We start from the raw sequence: 18,138 nt of genomic DNA on the forward strand, positions 1-18,138 counted from the left end.
AGGTATTAGTCTAACTCTTCAAACTGTGCATGTGATACAATTGCAAAGCGAAGTCCTGTGGTGTGTTCCATGGACATGGCTGCAATGACGTCAGTCTGTGGTCATCCTCAGGGATGATCGCCCTGAAGTCTAGGCTGCTTTGAATAAAAAGTCCTCCAGTAGAGGTCAGTGGTGCACTGCTGTATGTACAAACCGGTCTGATTTGTGCCTTAATGTATGATAAATATCAGGGGAAGCTCTCTTCCTTTGCCACAAAATTGTGGACAATCTGATACTCCAGGAGCATATAAAGAGGGTTTAGCATTTGGAAGATTTAAAATTAATTTGTGGAACAAAACAGCCAGAATGTCACTAAATACGTTGGGGGGGGAAGGGGGGGCAAAAAAAATTTTCCTGGGAGGGAAGGCCAAAATTAAAGAATTCAAGTAATGCACAAATTGTATCTTATATTCCATGCTTTAAATAACTATACTAATTTAAATAAATGGCTAGCATGAAGATTGGTGATGTTAACAGGAAGATTTTTGTTTAGGAGGAAAAATGAGTCCAGCCTTAAGTTCCAAAGTATGAAGATGGTGGTTTTGCAGGTTAATTAAGAAATGGTGTTCTTGGTGCACAGTGTAGTGTGTAATGGCTTATGACAGAGAAGCAGAAATGATAGGATGGTCATCACTGGCAGACAAGGAAAGGTATGGAACAGGAGACAGGTGCTGCATACTTATGTAAAAATTTGTGGAAGAAAAATAAAAGTCAGATTTCTTAGTCTGTCACTCTAGCCTTTTTGAATCCCTCAGTTACCAATCATGGCGTGGAGTTTCAGAGGACCAGGGAGGATGAGACTAGTGTCATATTGCACAGAAAGTGAACAAGAATTTCACCCTCTTCGTCAAAGAAAGAAATAATTCTGTTGTGGTCTCTTCAAACTTAAATTTTAGTTTTGTTTTTTAAAAGCAATATACAGCCTATGAGCAAGAGGAAGATGCTGGATTTAGGCAAGTGTACCTGGGAAATGAACTTCTGATGAATGGATAGTTAAGACATTTTGAATTAGAGGAAACGGCTTCAAGTTGTGCCAGGGGAGGTTTAGATTGGATATTACGAAAAATTTCTTCACCAAAAGGGTTGTCAAGCATTGGAACAGGCTGCCCAGGGAAGTGGTTGAGTCGCCATCCTTGGAGGTATTTAAAAGATGTGTGGATGTGGTGCTTAGGGACATGGTTTAATGGTGGACTTGGCAGTGTTAGGTTTATGGTTGGTCTCGATCTTAACGGTCTTTTCCCACCTAAACGATTCTATGATTGGTTCCTTACCATCTCGCCTCACAAGGTGTGAAGGAGTCAGATTGGGTACTCGAGGTGCACCTGTTTCTTTACAGACGAAACACTGGCACTTTTAGTGTGCTGGAAGCCTTAAGTCTTGGATGGAACGCCTGCCTAGCAAGCTGTGGTGTACCCTGGCAACTTGGAAAATGGAGCTGAAGCTTCCTGTTTCCTGTTCTTTACCACGCAGATTGCTCAAAGGCAGAAGTCTGTGCTTTCCAGCCATCCATTTGCTGTGTTGTTAAGAAACCAAATGGGGAACTCATCCAGAAACTTGATGGATTTCCTGCTTACTTCTGTGATGCTGCCTGGAGGGGTGTGTGTTTGGGCACTTTTTTCCTCTTTTTTCCTTGTTGTTTTTTTTTTTTTTTTTCTTTCTTGAAGTGCTTTTAAACAAACCTTACCAGAAAAGAATTTCTGACTAGTTTAGCTTTGGGTAGGAAAGGTCTGGGGTTTTGAGCCTAGATCTATATTTGAGAAAAGAGGCAGAAAGCTATTATTGGAACTCTTTTCATCAGTTTTGGACTGCATAAACTGGTAGGAATACTAATTCTGGCACCAAGTCTAAGGGACTCCACGGAAGCAAACAGGACAGACCTGAGCAGTGTCTAAAAAGCGTATGACTCTTGGCTTTGTTTTCCAGCTAAGAATGAATTGAACCTTTTCAAAGCTCTTGTCCAATGTAAACAGAATGCAATGCCTAGCTGTTTACCCAGGCGTGCTCTGCCTAAGAGTCAAAAATCATTGTCTGTGTATGATCAGCTCTGACAAAAATAAAGAGGAAGTGTTAGAACTTGCAGTACAGAAATTATCTGGAGTTAATTGCTGAAGCAGTTCATTGAAGAGGAGAAAGTTAACGCTTGCAGGAGTTAGCACTGTGTGTGCACATGCATGTGGATTTTTCTTGGTTTTGTTCTTCCCAATTCGAAATATGGGTGCATATTCTGGTTTAGACAGCGCACTGTCACCTTTACCAGCTTCAGAGCCTCTGTTGACATCTTACCTACTCCCAAGTTATTGGAAGTCCTTTGATTTAATGTACAAAGTCCACAGTGATCTGAAGGTATTTGTTTCTTCTGACTGTTATGCTAAACCAGGAGCAGAACTGCTCTATGCATTTTTTGGCTACTGCTAAGTGGCTACCGAGTGCTCCTTAACTTGATTTTTGGTGGGGTTACTCCCAGGATAAGGTATTACTGGTCTGGGTTGGTGCCAGAAAGATATCTTAGGAAGCTGTTTTGTTTGCTGGGAAATGAATGTTCTCTTTTCCACTACTTTGAGTGGAAGAAAGTAAGTAATGATAAGAGTGGTAAAGCCTATATTTGCTGTATTTTCTTGGACGCAACACAACTACATGGATGCTGAAGTAAAATTCTGATTCTTTGGAAGTTAATGGTGGATTTAGTGAGCCAGCTCAAGCTAAAGATCTGAGGGCCCAGTGAACCTCTGCTGAGGTTTGACTTGCTTCTGTGTAGTTAAGTAGGAACTGGATTGTCTTTAAATAAATCCCTGCAAACTTTCATCTTTGACTTCAGAATACTGTGATCTAAATGTCTCATTCTGAGCTATTTTCTTTGGGGAGAAATAGATACTTCCATCATAAGACAAGATGGATTGCATACTTCGATGCCTAAAAAAGATCAGACAAATGCACTTGAAACATTTAGTTCTCCCTTCTCTAAAAGAAAGCTGAAGGTGATTCTCAGATATGCATGTTGACAGGGTAGGTGAGATGAATCCCACTCATTTTGTTTAGGAAATCTGGAGGAGGAAGGTTAATATTTTTGTTTGATCTATGGACTCAATACTTGTTGACAGGAATGAGCTCTAAATAAAAGGATGGTTTGACAAAGTGAGAGTGCATTATCACATGTTGCTCAGCAGATGGCTTGGAAAGAGGAGAGAGAAAAAAGATAGAGGCAATGATCTACATCCCTCTCCCTTTTCAATTAATTTAAAATGCTGCTTGAAAAATATATACAACACCTCCTGCCACTTCATAAAGCAGCTGAGAGCTGAGGTCCAGTTGTTCCTGGTCTGGTTTATTTAGGGTTGCAGATGTAAAGGTGGCTGCAGCGGTGTCACTGGCAGGGGGTGAGGAAACACTGCCACAGGGTGTAAGTGCTGGAGCTGGACTGGAGGAGCGGTCTGGGGCTGACATCCCAGTCTAGTGGCTGGCTGCCTGCCCTGCTTTGTAAGGACTAAGGATGGTATCTGTCTCTGGCTGCTGTGGATTGTGACAAACATATGGGGTCCCATCTCCTCTGAGGTCTAAATAAAAAAATAAATCCAGTGTTACTGCCTGGATACATGGAGGGGCCTGGGCAGGTGTCTTAAGGACTGAGGTGTGGCTGGGAGTGGAGATTATTTGGGCCTGTATAAATAAGTTCTGCCCATTTAACATGTACTGACCCGTAAAGCCCCTAATGAAGACTGTCATGTGCCACAGTAACTTAGGAAACACATGATGATCACTGGTTATTTTTATATGCAGTTCTGTGATTTGTGAACTACAAAAATACACTAATTTTTTCCAGGCTGTACAGCTTCTCTGTTTGCTACAGCTTTTCCACCCTCCAACTGGGTGGCAAGTGCAATTTATTTATCACGTCAAAAGGCATCCAAAAAGAAGGCAAAGCTTCAGAACTAGATTGGTAGGGAGAAAAAAGGATTATTATTTTTTTGTTTCCTGATGCTAATCATTAGCTCAATTTCCTCCTGTCTTCAGGATGAGCAATTTTTGCTCGACAATAACCAAAGGCTCAGAGGAGTTCTGGCTTGAGGTAACTGACGGATTTAACTGTGATAATGGCTATATCAAATAGCTTTAGGTTGGTTGTGATCAGATAGTTTAATCCCACTTAATTTATGTGGAAATTGTTCCTCTAAGTGACTTTTAACAGTTTTGAAAATGGCTTGCTTGCTCTGGACTTTCAAGGGTTTCAAGGGTTTCAAACTGTAGAGACTTTTTCTGAGAAGGTGGATGTCTAGTCCCAGCAATGGTGTGTACTTGAACATTCATTTCAAGCTCTGGCCACTCAATTTAGTAACTACTTGAATTTTCTGACACTTGCTCTGTAGTCATTACCTATGTAGGGGTATGGGTTTTTTAGGAAGGACTCCTGGCTGTATGGAATTTATTTATTTATTTCTATACAGTTAAGCAGTGTTCCTGTAGCAAAGCTTCATAACAAAAGAACTGTTGTTTGTAAAACTAGATGAAGTATATTAAAGGGACCTCTCTTCCCATTAAATATGAATATAAAACCTCTTGCTGATCCTGCACCAGTGAAAACAGGTTTGAGGTGGTGACAAGCTTGCGTCTAGGAGTAGATCTTAGAGCTGTCCATGCTTGAAGAGAAAAAAAAAAAGATGTAAGATGGAGGGAGCAAAGAGAAATGACTGAAACTAACCTTTATATCTTTTGAGTATAAATATATGCAGTGGCATAGCAAATAGCGTAATACTACTGGGTTAAGAAGCTTTTTAAAAAATTTAATGGTGGCTTAACAATGATAAAGTACTTAAATGTGTATGTTGTTTCTGTCAGCAAACAAATGAAAGAGCTGGAAGAGTCGGGATTCCTGAAAGGAACTTTGAGTGCGGAGCAGCAGTTGGCTCTCATTAGCATCTGTACAGACCTGAAGGCAGCAGTAGAGGGTGCTACTTTCATTCAGGTAAGCAAAGATTTGACAACTCCTAGCAAACAGTTTAGAAAGATGATCAAGAGCTGTGCTGTGCTGTCAATGGGCAATGGAGAGTTCAACATCCTGACTGCATAAGCATGGTTGTGCTTGTTAAAATCAAAGTTCTTTCTAGCCTAGTATCTTGACATGGGAGATGATGCCTCTTTGCAGGATTTCCCTACTTGAGAGTGCTTGCAAGTTTCTTTTGGGTTATGTTGGAAGAGGCTGGTGGCTGGCTAAGCCAAGAGACAATTGCTGACCTCCATGTGTAACAAAGACTGTACATATTTAGAAAGATGAATGTGGGGGGGTGGGGGGCAGGAGATTCTTGGGGGAGAGATTATCTCTTAGGGAACACCACACATTCTAGTGCTGGGACTAAAACGTGTTTCTTCCTCTCCAGGTACCTTGGGAAGGCAGGGGAGTATGGCTATGCCCAGGGGTGACTTCTGTTCTGGCTGTGGGGGAGCACTGTAGCCAAAAGCAGCTATATGACAGAGTGTTAGAGTATTAAAAACACAGTTGATATATAGGGCTGGAATCTGTGCTGCAAAGTGAAGTTGGGATGGGGAACAAGCTGTATTACTGAACCTCTCCTGAGTTTAATCTGCAAATTTATTTTCTAGTCATTCAGTCCTGTAAAGTCCTTCCACAAATGTTTGTGGTTGTAATGATGACGACCGACTTAATTTTATGAGCTAACTTTCAGGTCATTTATGAATGGATATAACAAAGGGCACAGATATCTGTGAAACAGCACTCGTCAGCATCTTCCACTGAGTAAGAACTGACTGTTCTTCCTACTGTCTGCTTACTGTCTCTTTGCCAGTTCATGAAAGGACCTTTTGTATCACATGACCAGTTAACTTCCTTGAAAGCTTTTATTATTTTTTTTGTTGCAAGGCTTCTGGGCATTCACGCCAGCTGCATCAGCTACATGGCTCCTGTGCCTGTGCTTTCTGCTTCCTTTAGAGAATTGTACTAGGTCTGTGAATCAGGACTTCCCTCTGAGAAAGTTGCTTTGATTCTTCCCCATTTATCTAATACTTGTTCAGTGCTACCCTTTTCTCTTAACTCGCTTGATAGAGACATAAGGCTTACAGGCTTACTGTTGAGATCTTTCCTGAAGTTCCCTTAAAAGTTGCATCATGCTTGTCACTCGTCTGCTCTTTGGTACCAAAATAGTGTACATTCAGTTTTGTTTCAAGTGAGCAGTTGTATATCACTGTTACTGTGTTGGGTATTCAAACCATATCAAAACATGTCCTAGTACCTTGGTTCTGGTTCCCCTCGCCTCTGTTCTATGACTTGAGACAGACCCTGGGAGTCCTCAAGACTAAGGCTTCAGTTTCCTTCAAGGATTAGAAGGTGAAACAGAACAGTTGCAAAGAAATCACTGTTCTGTATGCCTTTTCCAGATGATCATCCTTCTGTACTCTGATCATCTCTTAGTCCTATGCATTCTTCTTCTCCGTGCATTTTGAAGAAAGAAGGGAAATTTTTTTTAATTATTCCTCTTGTAAATTGCAGGGGGGGGTGGTGGTGGTGTCTGCTTTGCTTTGTCTTATTTTGACAGATTAACAATCCTACATGGCCATGTTCATTTGGGTGCTGTCTCAACTTTGTGAAGGCTGCCTTCTTGTTTCTAGTAGACTCTTCTAGTTCTGCCTGTTTTCACTTGCTCTTTCAAGTGTTTCTTACTACCTGGTGTGTCCATATGGTGTCTTTACTTTCTCCGTATGCTACCTATAAGGATCTGATCCTTCTTACTGCCAACTTTGCATCTCCTTAGTATCCTCACTTTTATTTTAGTATCCTCTTTTGAAGCTAAGCATGGCTGTGATGGAGTTCTGGGCTCTTGTTGCTCCTACAGAGTTGTTGAATCTTAGTATGCTATTGTTCCTGTTAGAGAGGCTCTTCAGCAGTGAGATTTTTTTTTTTTTTTTTGAACAAGGTCCTGCATGCTACTTCAAATTAAATCAGGGGCTGCATCATCCATCCCTTGCACCATCAGCTGATCTATGAAACAAGCATCGGGCAAATGTTGCAGAATCAAAGTAATTTTGAGTTGGAAGGGACCCATGGAAATCATCTGGCCCAACCTGCTGTGGGACCAACTTATATCAGCTTGCTCAGGATTTGTGCATTTGAGTTTTGAATATCTCGTAAGGATAACTGCTTCTGGTCTCTTTGCGTAACCTGTTAGAACATTTGATCACTCTCATTGTTAAACTTCTTTCCTAATATCTAATTGGAATTTCCCTTCTTGCAACTCTAGTCTTACCCCTCGTCCTGCCACCATGGACCTCTGAGAAGAATCTGGCTTCTCTGTGTGTTCCCTTCAGGTAGTTGAAGACAGCAGTGCTGTGTTGATAGTCTCTGAATAGCAACAATCTACCTGGGGTAACTCAAGCTTTCCGGTACTATTTTATGTTCCCTTAGCCCTTTTGATGTCTCTTAACATGTAGTCATTAAGCATATAAATAAATAAATAAATAAATAATGAAGTAGCTGCAGTATGCCTGTGGGTAACAAATCATATGTGTGAAACACTGTTGGCGGTATTCATATCAGCTCATCCGTTTCAAACCATAGCATCAGATTTTGGTTTGATACAAAGTGTTAACAAATACACAGTGTAATTGGGAAAACTATTTGAACTAATCTTTAATTTGCTCTTGGAAGGGGGGTGGAATAGATAATAAAAGAATCTTAATTCTAGGCTCACAGCCTTATCACAGCCTTATTCCAGCAATGAACAGACTACTTTCTGGCTGAACTGTATTAAACTTCAGAAACATTGCCTAGTGCAGCTTTGAACCTGGAAGGACAAAATGGACTAATTGTAAATTATGAGTGCAAGTGTTCTGACATTTAGTTCCTTAAAAAATAAAACATCAGTTGCATTAATGTTATTTGAATATAGAGGATTCTATTTTCTTGCTTAAAGATATAACCTACTGATTAACTTGTTAAGACTTCCATGAGAACTACATTTCTTTATCCTAGATTTCAGTTAGTTAAATCTTAACTTCTTTTCAAATTTGGTGTTTGTAGAGTAAGTCCACTTCAAGCTTTAAAAATTTCCTTGATGTTTGCACTCCTTGAATGAATTCTGCAGACAGTTGCCTTCTATGTCATTTTAATGGGACATAACTTAAAACAAATGGGATGAAGTAGTAAAAAGTGGAACTTCTTAAATGACATTAGTGAAGATATAAAAGTGAAAAAGATGCAAGAAATAATCAGGACTGAGTAAGAAGAAAATTCATAACAATAATGTCATTAACCTTTAAAAACAAGGTATGCCTTGATGCATATTTTATATATTCCCTCTCCTGAGCATTTTTATGAAGTAACTTGTCTTGATTAGTGTGCTTTGTATCAACTTCAGGAGGAAATCGGTCTGTTTTTTTGCTCTAAAACTGAATATTCACCCAGTTTCACTTCTCAGAGCTTTTCTATGCTGCTTAGAGTAAGTGCATAATCTATAGCATTTAGGTGAATGTGCACTGCAAACTTCTTGCATCACTAAAAGCTTTAATTCTGAAATAATTTTTCCATTAGCTGAAAACTCCATGGAGACAAATTAATGGATACATTTGTACTATAATGTCCCTGGCATGGGACTATCATGGGTGAGGTAAATGTTTCTTAATATTGTGCTCTTAACTTTCCTGCATAAATATATGATGACTTTTGTCTTTTGTCCTTATGTGACTATTGGATACTGAACTTATTAGTATTCCTTTCACTATTAAAAACAGATTTGAGTGGATGTGTGTCTAGTTCCTAAATAATATAAGCTGAATAGAAATCAGTGCAGCACTTGTATAATCTCTTACCACAATGCTAGTAAAATGAAAATATATCTTTTTAAATGCTTCGCTTTGGCATAATTTACTAACAGAATAATAAAATTTACTAGCTCTTGGAGGAGGATAAGATAACTATTGGTAAGATCTTACTCTTGACACTTGAGCTACTGTGTACACTGGTGAGTTGTGAGGCCTGGCTGGGCTGGCTGAAGCCAGGCATGGAGGGTGGCTGCGAGGTGATCTCTAAACCCATCAGTCTTGCTGTGACATGGGACAAAGCAGAGTGGCAAGGGGATCAAATTATGCTTGTAACTTATACCTCGTGGTCTGAGGTATTTATCCTTTTTCATTTTAAAGGAACTCTGTCTAAAAGCCTTAGAACAGTATCTTTATTTTTTTCCCCCCTCTAAAAAGAGAGGGTGTGCCCCCCCCATTACACCTGCAAACTCTTTTGAACCAGTGATAACAACACTAATGGATCTTCAGCCTGGTCTCTTAGATCTTGCTGGCTCTTTTATCTCTCCCAGTTAGACATATTTAGAAAAAACAGTGTTACCAGCTTAAAAACAGCTTTCAAAAAGCCTGGTGGTGCCTCAGAATGGGAAACCAGCATTGACCTGGGAGCCTTGACAGTAGGTGTCTCATGTCACAAAAATTTGTCTTTAATTGTCTGGTACCAGTTTCTGCCACTAGCTTTTGTTTTACTTTCCTGATGGCTTTCAAGAACCCTTTTACTTCTGCAGATGAGGGAACATCTGCAGACAGCAATGGGTGAAGATGTCTTCAGCTGCCCTGAGCTCGTAGGATAGACGACCATCCTGGTTTGGAAGCTGTGTTGATGATGTACCTCTGTAAATACAAAGCTGCTGGAAGGCACAGTGTGCAAGCATTGCAGTAACATGGCTTCTTCTGGACTGGTCACTGGTCAGTTCTGAGCACTGGACAGACAAACATGGGTCCGTTTGCTCTCAGCTGGGTAAATATAACCTTAGGTCTGGTTTTACCCTACTTATCTTAACTTCTAGTGCCTCAGGTCAGTGTTTATGTTTTGGCTTCTGAGGGAGCTGATTTTAAGCATGTGACCTGACCAGTCATCTTTGTAGAGGTTTTGAGAAAACTCTTTTCCTGATTTTAGGGTTTGAAACAGTCTGATCTCAAAGACTTGCTGTAAAATACTTTATCAAGTGTTTTGAGTTGAACTGAAAGACAATGTTTGGGTAAACAGCTTGCCAGTGTCACTGCTGTGGTGCTGCTGCTGAATGGACTTTTGTCCTTTCAAACTTTCTAACATTCACTCCCCATCTATCCTGTGCATTTAACAACTGGTGTTGTCTACCATTACAGACTTGAATATAGTTTTGGTCCCCGTTACAGGAGGTAGTCATTGCCTTAACTGTCATCCTGCCAAGCAGTTAATCTTGCTCTTCAGGTTCTCTTTCAGTGCTCCCTGGTCTCCTTTCTAGGGCTGTATTGTATTTCCATGGCCTTTCCCAGATCGCTTCCCCTGTTTTTCAGGGTGGATGGGATCACAGTAAAGAAAACAGAGATCTGATCTTTTGAGAAAGGACGTGGGGAGGAGAATGTCAATCAACCTGTTTGAGATCTTACTGCCCTTCCCAAAGGGAACAAAAAGGATCTTCATCTCTTCTGTAGTAGCCTGATCAGCTTGTCTGTCTGTCTTTTGAAAGTTTTGTAGGACACGTGAACATCATGGGAAAAGATGGATCTCTTCGTGGCATGATACTGACACTAGATGAAGCAAAACTTGCCTTAGTTTATTGTATGTGTTTTAAATAAAAACAAAAGAAAAAACCCCACACAATCCCCCCAAACCCTTCCCAAATCTGCAAGTTTGACTCTGATTTTAGAAACTGTAGTTCTGAAAACCTGTTTTGTATTTTGTCCTAAAGGTTGAACAGACATTTGGAGCTCAGTCATTTATTCTGAGCAGTATAAAACGGCAGTAACTTGATATTTTTATTGCTCCAGTTCCTTAACAGGGTATGTTTCTGAACTGTAGGAAAGTACAAAATGTTTCCATCTAAATGCTGGATTTCACCTCATCAAAGTGTTATTTACTTGTAACAGTATCATGTGGTAGACAGTCTTTCATGTCACTCGAAGTAGTGATTTAAGAAGCATCAGATTTCACACCGGTATGAGCTCATAAATTCAAGACAACTAAGAAGTTATCACTTCTTTAGGGCTATAACTCACTTCAAATCTAAATTAATTTTTTTTTTTAAATTAGATTAGCCTGAAAGTACTGGTGTTTTAACTGATGCTTTTACAACTGCTCCGTAATAAACTTATTAATCTACTGTCCTTTAGTTGATGGTTTTGAATTCTATTAAAGGTTTTCTGATTATGAACTTAACACTGTTCTAAAAGCCAGGCACTTGTAGATCTGCTGTAAGACACTTTTTATAACTTCATTTTGAATGGAAATTGAAACAAGTTCAAGCCCTATGAATCAGAGTTAAACTTGTGCAGGGGTTTCCCCCCACTCTAGTCCTCTGCTCCTCAGCAGAACAGTGTATGAGAGGACCCCACCTTTATCAGAAGATTCACCTTTACCTTTGCTGCCCTACCAACTACAGAGTTATCTGAAATCAGGCTGGATGGGACTTCAGAGGTTACTTAGTCCAACCCCTGCCCTAAGGCAGGATCAGTCATACCTAGACAACTGTCTGTCAAAAATGGGTTAACCTGTTCTTAAAATCCCCATGTGATGTGATTCCTTCTCCTCCCGTGTTAAGCATTTTACTTCAGTGCATACCTACCCCGTAGGAAGTCTGTAACTGATGCCCCAGAATATGAGCATACGTGACCATGCCTTTCTATTTAATTTCTATTTTTTTATAGTTGTGTTAAATGGTGATAATGTGGCCCCGTCATTAACAAATTGCCAGTATGCTTTTCAGTTAAAGGACCTGCTGTCCTTATTCTGCTTTCTTACCCTTGGCTTACAGGATACCAGTTCTTGTTCAGGTTCAAAATAAAGTCTTGGTTGCCACGGTTGTGTGGCTTGTTTTGGGCTACCTAGAGTTGTTTTACATCTAAGGAGTCTTTTTGTTGCTAAACATATTTTTGTTAATGATCTGGTATTTGGACATGTGCTTGAAACCATCTTGGAGAAAGTTGTGTACCCAGGTATGTGGAATGAATATCTGCAGGGGGAAAAGGGGCAAACATCCTGATGAGCTTCTGTTCCCTTGTACGTATCCCATATGGCTTGGGTTCCTGCAACACCTCCAAGGGTTTCAGGATCAGTCCCACTTAACCTCACTTCCTGGCTGTGGTGCACAGCCAGGTTGCTCCCCCTGCTTTCCCTGTGACCCTAGCTGCTGGGGACTCAAGTTCTAGTCATGCTCTAACATAATCATGTCAATTAGCGGTTTCTATGCTGTTGGTTGTTTTTGTGGTTTTTTTGTGGTTTGTTTTTTTTTGGTTTGTTTTGTTTTTTTTAATCTTCCTCATTTTTAACTGATCAAAATGCTGATACCACACTGAAAGGTATGCAGTAGCCTGGGGACTCCTTCAGTAACAGCTGTGTGTACGTCTCATGCTTCTGTGCTGTATCCCAAACCTGTACAGTGGTGGGCAAGAGTGTGTGTCTCCTGCCCAGCTGCTGTCCCTGCCTTTACCCTCAGATGAGGGTAATAACACTTTCTAAAAGGAGACTGAAGTAAATATGTTTTCCCCCCACCATCTTTGCAGTTTGAAATGATGCATTTTTATTTGGCACCTTGTCTTAATTAATATCCTGGTATACTGGTATAGCCACGTCTTTAAAGTGTCTCAGAACAAGCATCTAAAACTACTTTGCCATTTTGGGGGGGAGCATGATGGAAAAGTCCAAAATACTTTCAGTCAAGTATTTGCATTTGAAATATGTAATAATTTTGAATTTTGTGAAATTACCAAACCTGTTTGACACATGAAAGATTTTAGATAATTGAGCTAAATCGTAATGGTTAACAATAATATTGGAAGCAAAATTGATATTCTGATGTAATAATTTGTTCTGATATTTAAAAAAACCATTTTATTTCTCTGCTTGTTTCACTAGCTGAACTCCCAAACTCTTCAGTCAAAATGTCACTTTTTTTTAATTGCAAGTGGTATAGTTCCCCAGGTTCACATGCGTGACTCTTGTTTACTGAGTAGAATGCACATCAGTGTCTGACATGGAATACAAAAGAAATAAGCTCCAGTTTCCTTAATAGAAGGTGCATCTTCAGTCTTAAACCCTGCAGGAGAAGACCAAACTAGCACGTCAATACAAAAGGCTAAATAGAAATAATAATAATTAGCACTGAAATACTAATGATAGTAGTGAGCGTTTTAAACACTATTTTGCTTAAAATACAATTTGACTTTGATATGGATTCTATAAAATGGTGATAATGACAGAAACACAGCAGTCCATATGCATCTGCAAGTGGAGCAAATAGATACAGTCTTGCTTTGATAACTTCAGTAACCTCAGCTTTGCCAGTAGTATTGGGGGGAACAGAATTGGTTGTAAAATTGCAGGGTTTAATTTGCAGAGAGATTCTTTTAGCATATGTATTTTTTTCTTTCTGAAGTCAACTAGGTTTTTACAAGAAACTTTTTCATTATTATTTAGATGTGGTAAAATTATATGGAATAGTTGTATTTGACTGTACAGTCGCTAGCTATAGTAATAGTGCTTTGAAGTCTGTTTCATTTAACTAAATTTCCAAGCCTCCTTTTCAGGTATTTTTAATGTCTGTCTTTATTCAGATAGCCTGAATGCTGTTTAAAATCCGCAGGTCCCTGCTTTATGTAGGTTTATGTTAATCAGGCTTTGTTTTAGAAATATGACATTCTAAAGTGACTTGGTAGATTGAAAGGAAAACAATTATGCCTGAAGTCTTTTCTGGGAAGTTCTTTTTCTAGTGAATTATAACTATAGAAGATAATGAAAGTATTTGTATAAATGGATTAGGCACCAAAACTTTCAGAAAAGCTGCTTTTCCGATATTCGGAACTCTGTCTCTTAGTCCTGTGAAGATCTTCATATTCCCACAAAAAGCTGGACATAATCTGTTTCCTGTCGCAGAAGTGCTGACAGTCTGGGTCCAGCTTGTGAGATAGTTAGCTGCTCTGAAAGCTGCTGCTACGTCTTCATTCTATGAGAGGAGAGGATTGCTCTCACTTGACTGTGGGAACTGTTCTACAGAAGTACCTCAAAATTGTCAGCTAAACTGCAGCATTGAAAAGCTGAGACCACTTAAAATGCTGTAAATTACATGTGTATGAATAGAGGAACAGAGCCAGGGTTTGGCACGTTTGGAGGTCCTCACAACTGCAGAAGATGAAGAGCATCCTTGTAGCAGTCAAAGTGGTTAAGGCTTCTAAACAGTTTACCTGCTACTTGAAGCCCTCTTGAATTTACTTGGGAAGAGGGGAGTCACAGAACTCTTGAAAAGGGATGCCAGAGGGATGGGATGCCATCCAGAGGGACCTGGACAAGCTTGAGAAGTGGGCCCGTGTGAACCTCGTGAGGTTTAACAAGGCCAAGGGCAAGGTCCTGCACCTCGGTCAGGGCAACCCCCAGTATCAATACAGGCTGGGGGATGAAGGGATTGAGAGCAGCCCTGCCGAGAAGGACTTGGGGGTACTGGTGGATGAAAAGCTGCACATGAGCCAACAATGTGCACTCGCAGCCCAGAAGGCCAATCGTATCCTGGGCTGCATCCAAAGAAGCGTGGCCAGCAGGTCGAGGGAGGGGATTCTGCCCCTCTCCTCTGCTCTGGTGAGACCCCACCTGGAGCACTGCGTCCAGCTCTGGAGCCCTCAGCATAAGAAAGACACGGACCTGTTGGAGCGGGTCCAGAGGAGGGCCACCAAAATGATCAGGGGGATGGAAGACCTCTCCTATGAAGAAAGGCTGAGAGAGTTGGGGTTGTTCAGCCTAGAGAAGAGAAGGCTTTGGAGAGACCTTCTTGCAGCCTCTCAGTACTTAAAGGGGGCTTGTAAAAAAGATGGTGGCAAACTTTTTGGCAGGGCCTGTTGCGACCGGACAAGGGGGAATGGCTTTAAACTAAAGGGGGGTAGATTTAGACTAGATAGAAGGAAGAAATTTTTGACGCTGAGGGTGGTGAAACACTGGCACAGGTTGCCCAGAGAGGTGGTAGATGCCCCGTCCCTGGCAACATTCCAGGTCAGGTTGGACGGGGCTCTGAGCAACCTGCTCTAGTTGAAGATGTCCCTGCCCACAGCAGGGGGTTTGGACTAGATGACCTTTAGAGATCCCTTCCAACCCAAACTATTCTATGATTCTGTGAAAGTAACTTTATACCTCAGTTGTGGTTAGGGCAAGGCTACAGGGCACTCTTGCTGTAGCAGCTGCAGCGTGGCAGTGAAGTACAGCTTCTGGGAGGGTTAGGTGGTGCAAGATGAAGGTAGGAGAGGAATAGCTGCCTAGGGTATTTATTACATGCTGTGAGCTAGCACACACAGAGCTCCGCCTTGGTTTGAATGAGGAGCCAGTTGAGAGTTTATGGGTCAGGATTAACAGGACCACCAATGTGGAAGACATTGTGGTAGATGTCTGCTACAGACCACCTGATCAGGAAGAAAAGGCTTTCTTCAGACAACTGGAAGAAGCCTCATGTTTGCAGGCCCTTGTCTTCATGGCTAGGGCTTCAACCACATCAATATCTGCTGGAGGGACAGCACAGGAGAGCACAAACAATTCAGGAGGATTCTGGAATGTATTCACGGTAACTTCCTGACACAGGTGGTTGAGGAGCAGAAGAGGGGACATGCTGTGCTGGACCTCATACTTAGAAACAAGGAAGAACTGGTTGGAGATGTGAAGGTCAGGGGGAAGCTTTGGCTACAGTGACCATGAGATGGTGGAGTTGAGGATCCTGGGAGGAGAAGCAAGACAAAAGGTGGGATCACAGCCCTGGACTTCAGGGCAGACAACTTTGGCCTGTTCAGGCCAAAATCTGCTTGGAAGAGTCCCATGGCATGGGATACAGTCCTGGAATGAAGAGTGCTGTAGGAGAGTTCAAGATTGATCCATCTTCACTTGCAGGAATTTACATTATCATAAATCTTCATATTAATGCCAGGGAAGAAATGTTTTCTTGGTTATGTTTTGAATATGCAGCAGCCAGAATCTAGTCAGGAGGTGAGAACTCATCATTGTGCAGCTGTGGCTTTCAAACTTCTTTATTCAGCAGTTCCTTATGCTTGGTGACTATGATCAGACTCCATACTTGCTATTGAGAGGGCTTGATGCTGCTCCCTGTGACAGCATCTGGAGATGCTGTCACAGAAAGTGGCTTGCTTGTTGCTGAATAGTTGCTAATCTTTGACCTTTTCTATGCCAGTTTAAATCTTTGACTTTCATCTTATGCTGCTTGCTTGGTATAGGACAATACCACTTATTTTAGGACCATACCACTGTGTTGCAGTGCTTTACTTCAGGCCATGCTTTGTTTCTTTCATCTCCCAATGCTAATAAATCCACCGCCTTGGCAGCTATTCCCGTTGCTAGTGTAAGGAGAAGATATTCTGCAAGATACAGTGTTTTGGGGACTGTTTTCCTAGAAGGTAGTACAGGTGAGTTGCTATCTTGGCATATCTGAGAATGGATAGAAAGAACCTGGGTAGATGCCAGCATTTAAATATAGGTAAATGAAGTTGCGCGCTTAGATGAGCATGGACGTGTATGGGAGCACAGATGGTGGAGAGCATGGTAGGAAGGGCGTGTACAAAAACACAAAGACGCTGGATTTAACCAGATAAAACTCCCTAGCTTTCCATGTACTGGCATTCAGGGGGTTGTGTCATAGAATCATAGAATGGTTTGGGTTGGAAGGGACCTTTAAAGGTCATCTAGTCCAACACCCCCTGCAATAAGCAGGGACACCTTCAACTAGATCAGGTTGCTCAGAGCCCCGTCCAACCTGACCTGGAATGTTTCAAGGGATGGGGTTGCATATGAGTGCAACTTTTAATTAGGGGCAACTAGACCTCAATCACCTTGTCTGGATATCAGCGTTGTCTGCTGGGGAGAGAGTCTAGTATGTGTTTATCTTTGTGTAGTTCTCTAAGAGTTCACAGGCTGGTCAAGTAGCTGCTGTGTGTTCTCTGAACACGTATTTGAGTAGTGTAATGCCTATTACCTTTAAGCCTTTAATTCAATACAACTCTTCCAGGAGGTGGGTTTTAAAAGTTAACTGTCAAGTTCTGATCAGGCTGTTAAAAAAGATGTCTAATAAAGTTTAAATTGGAAGTCAGATTAGTACCAACCTTGTTCAGGTGCTCAGGCCTTGGAATAAAGGCGTACTGTTCACTGCAAACAAGAAGTGTTACCTTCTCTACAAAAAGGGCACAGAAATATACAATGTCACTTAAAACGCGTAGAGGTGTATGCAGACCTTTTTGCACTGATTCTTTGAGAGAGACTGTGGTAGCTTTAAAACCGTATGTTATCTGCTCACTGTTTGATCTTCTCTTTCTCAGGGTAAACAGAATAGCATCAGACCTCTCCAGGCTCCATAACTGACAGCAAGTGAGATTCCTGTTTAATGGATTGTTTACAGCTTAATTTTCCCCCTGTTCTTCAGGGAATTGGTGTCTCTGAGAAAATAATTGCATGCTTGATGAGGACAGAAACTTTATTGCAGTGGTCCAATAATCTGAATACAATTGTGATACTATACAAGAAACTTCAAGCAAATGGCCCATTCAGAAACCTTACGTAACCATGGCAGGTTTGAGTTTCCAGCAGGTTTGAGTTTGCCTTTTTGATTATCATCTGATGTGAGAGGAGGCTTAGAGTTCCAAGTTCACAATAAACCTATTCAGAGCAACTCTTTTATTAGCTTGAACAGTATCTGCAGAGTTCTCTTCATCTCTGGCTTTACTAAAAGAAACTATTTAAACTTAACCAACAAGCAGGGATCGTGGAATCATAAGCAGAGTATCATTTTGCTTTGATAAGGCCGTCTATTATTTTGGGCTCTATCTGGAGTTCTTAAATGACCCCGTTTATCTCTTCTGCTTTGTGGAACTTTTAGTACTGTTCCATGCAACTTGCTTATTTTTTAAGACTTCAAATTACTTTTAACCCATTTACTGGGTTTAAAAACTCTGGCCCTCGGCATTCCTGCCACAGAGTCTGTCTGAAGCTGCAGGTATTAAATGTAAATTTTGGATTATATTAAATATATAGCCTTTTTCCCTACCCTCATGTGCAGTTCAGCATAACAGGAAGGACAGAATGAAGTACTGACAGGTGGGAGAAGGTTAGAGTTGGAAAAGAGC

At 41.0% G+C, this 18,138-nt stretch overlaps 1 protein-coding gene across 4 annotated transcripts in view; it reads left to right on the forward strand.

The window, feature by feature from the left end:
• The window catches only part of CRYL1 (crystallin lambda 1), a 62,997-nt gene that overhangs the window by 10,868 nt on the left and 33,991 nt on the right, over window positions 1-18,138 (forward strand). For all 4 annotated transcript variants that reach the window (XM_076328123.1, XM_076328125.1, XM_076328124.1 and 1 more), the window contains exon 3: window positions 4,870-4,996. In XM_076328123.1, coding sequence (XP_076184238.1) covers window positions 4,870-4,996 — 127 coding nt within the window. The remainder of the gene's footprint in view (window positions 1-4,869; window positions 4,997-18,138) is intronic.

Source organism: Aptenodytes patagonicus, chromosome 1, assembly GCF_965638725.1.
Source record: "Aptenodytes patagonicus chromosome 1, bAptPat1.pri.cur, whole genome shotgun sequence".
Lineage (NCBI taxonomy): Eukaryota > Metazoa > Chordata > Aves > Sphenisciformes > Spheniscidae > Aptenodytes > Aptenodytes patagonicus.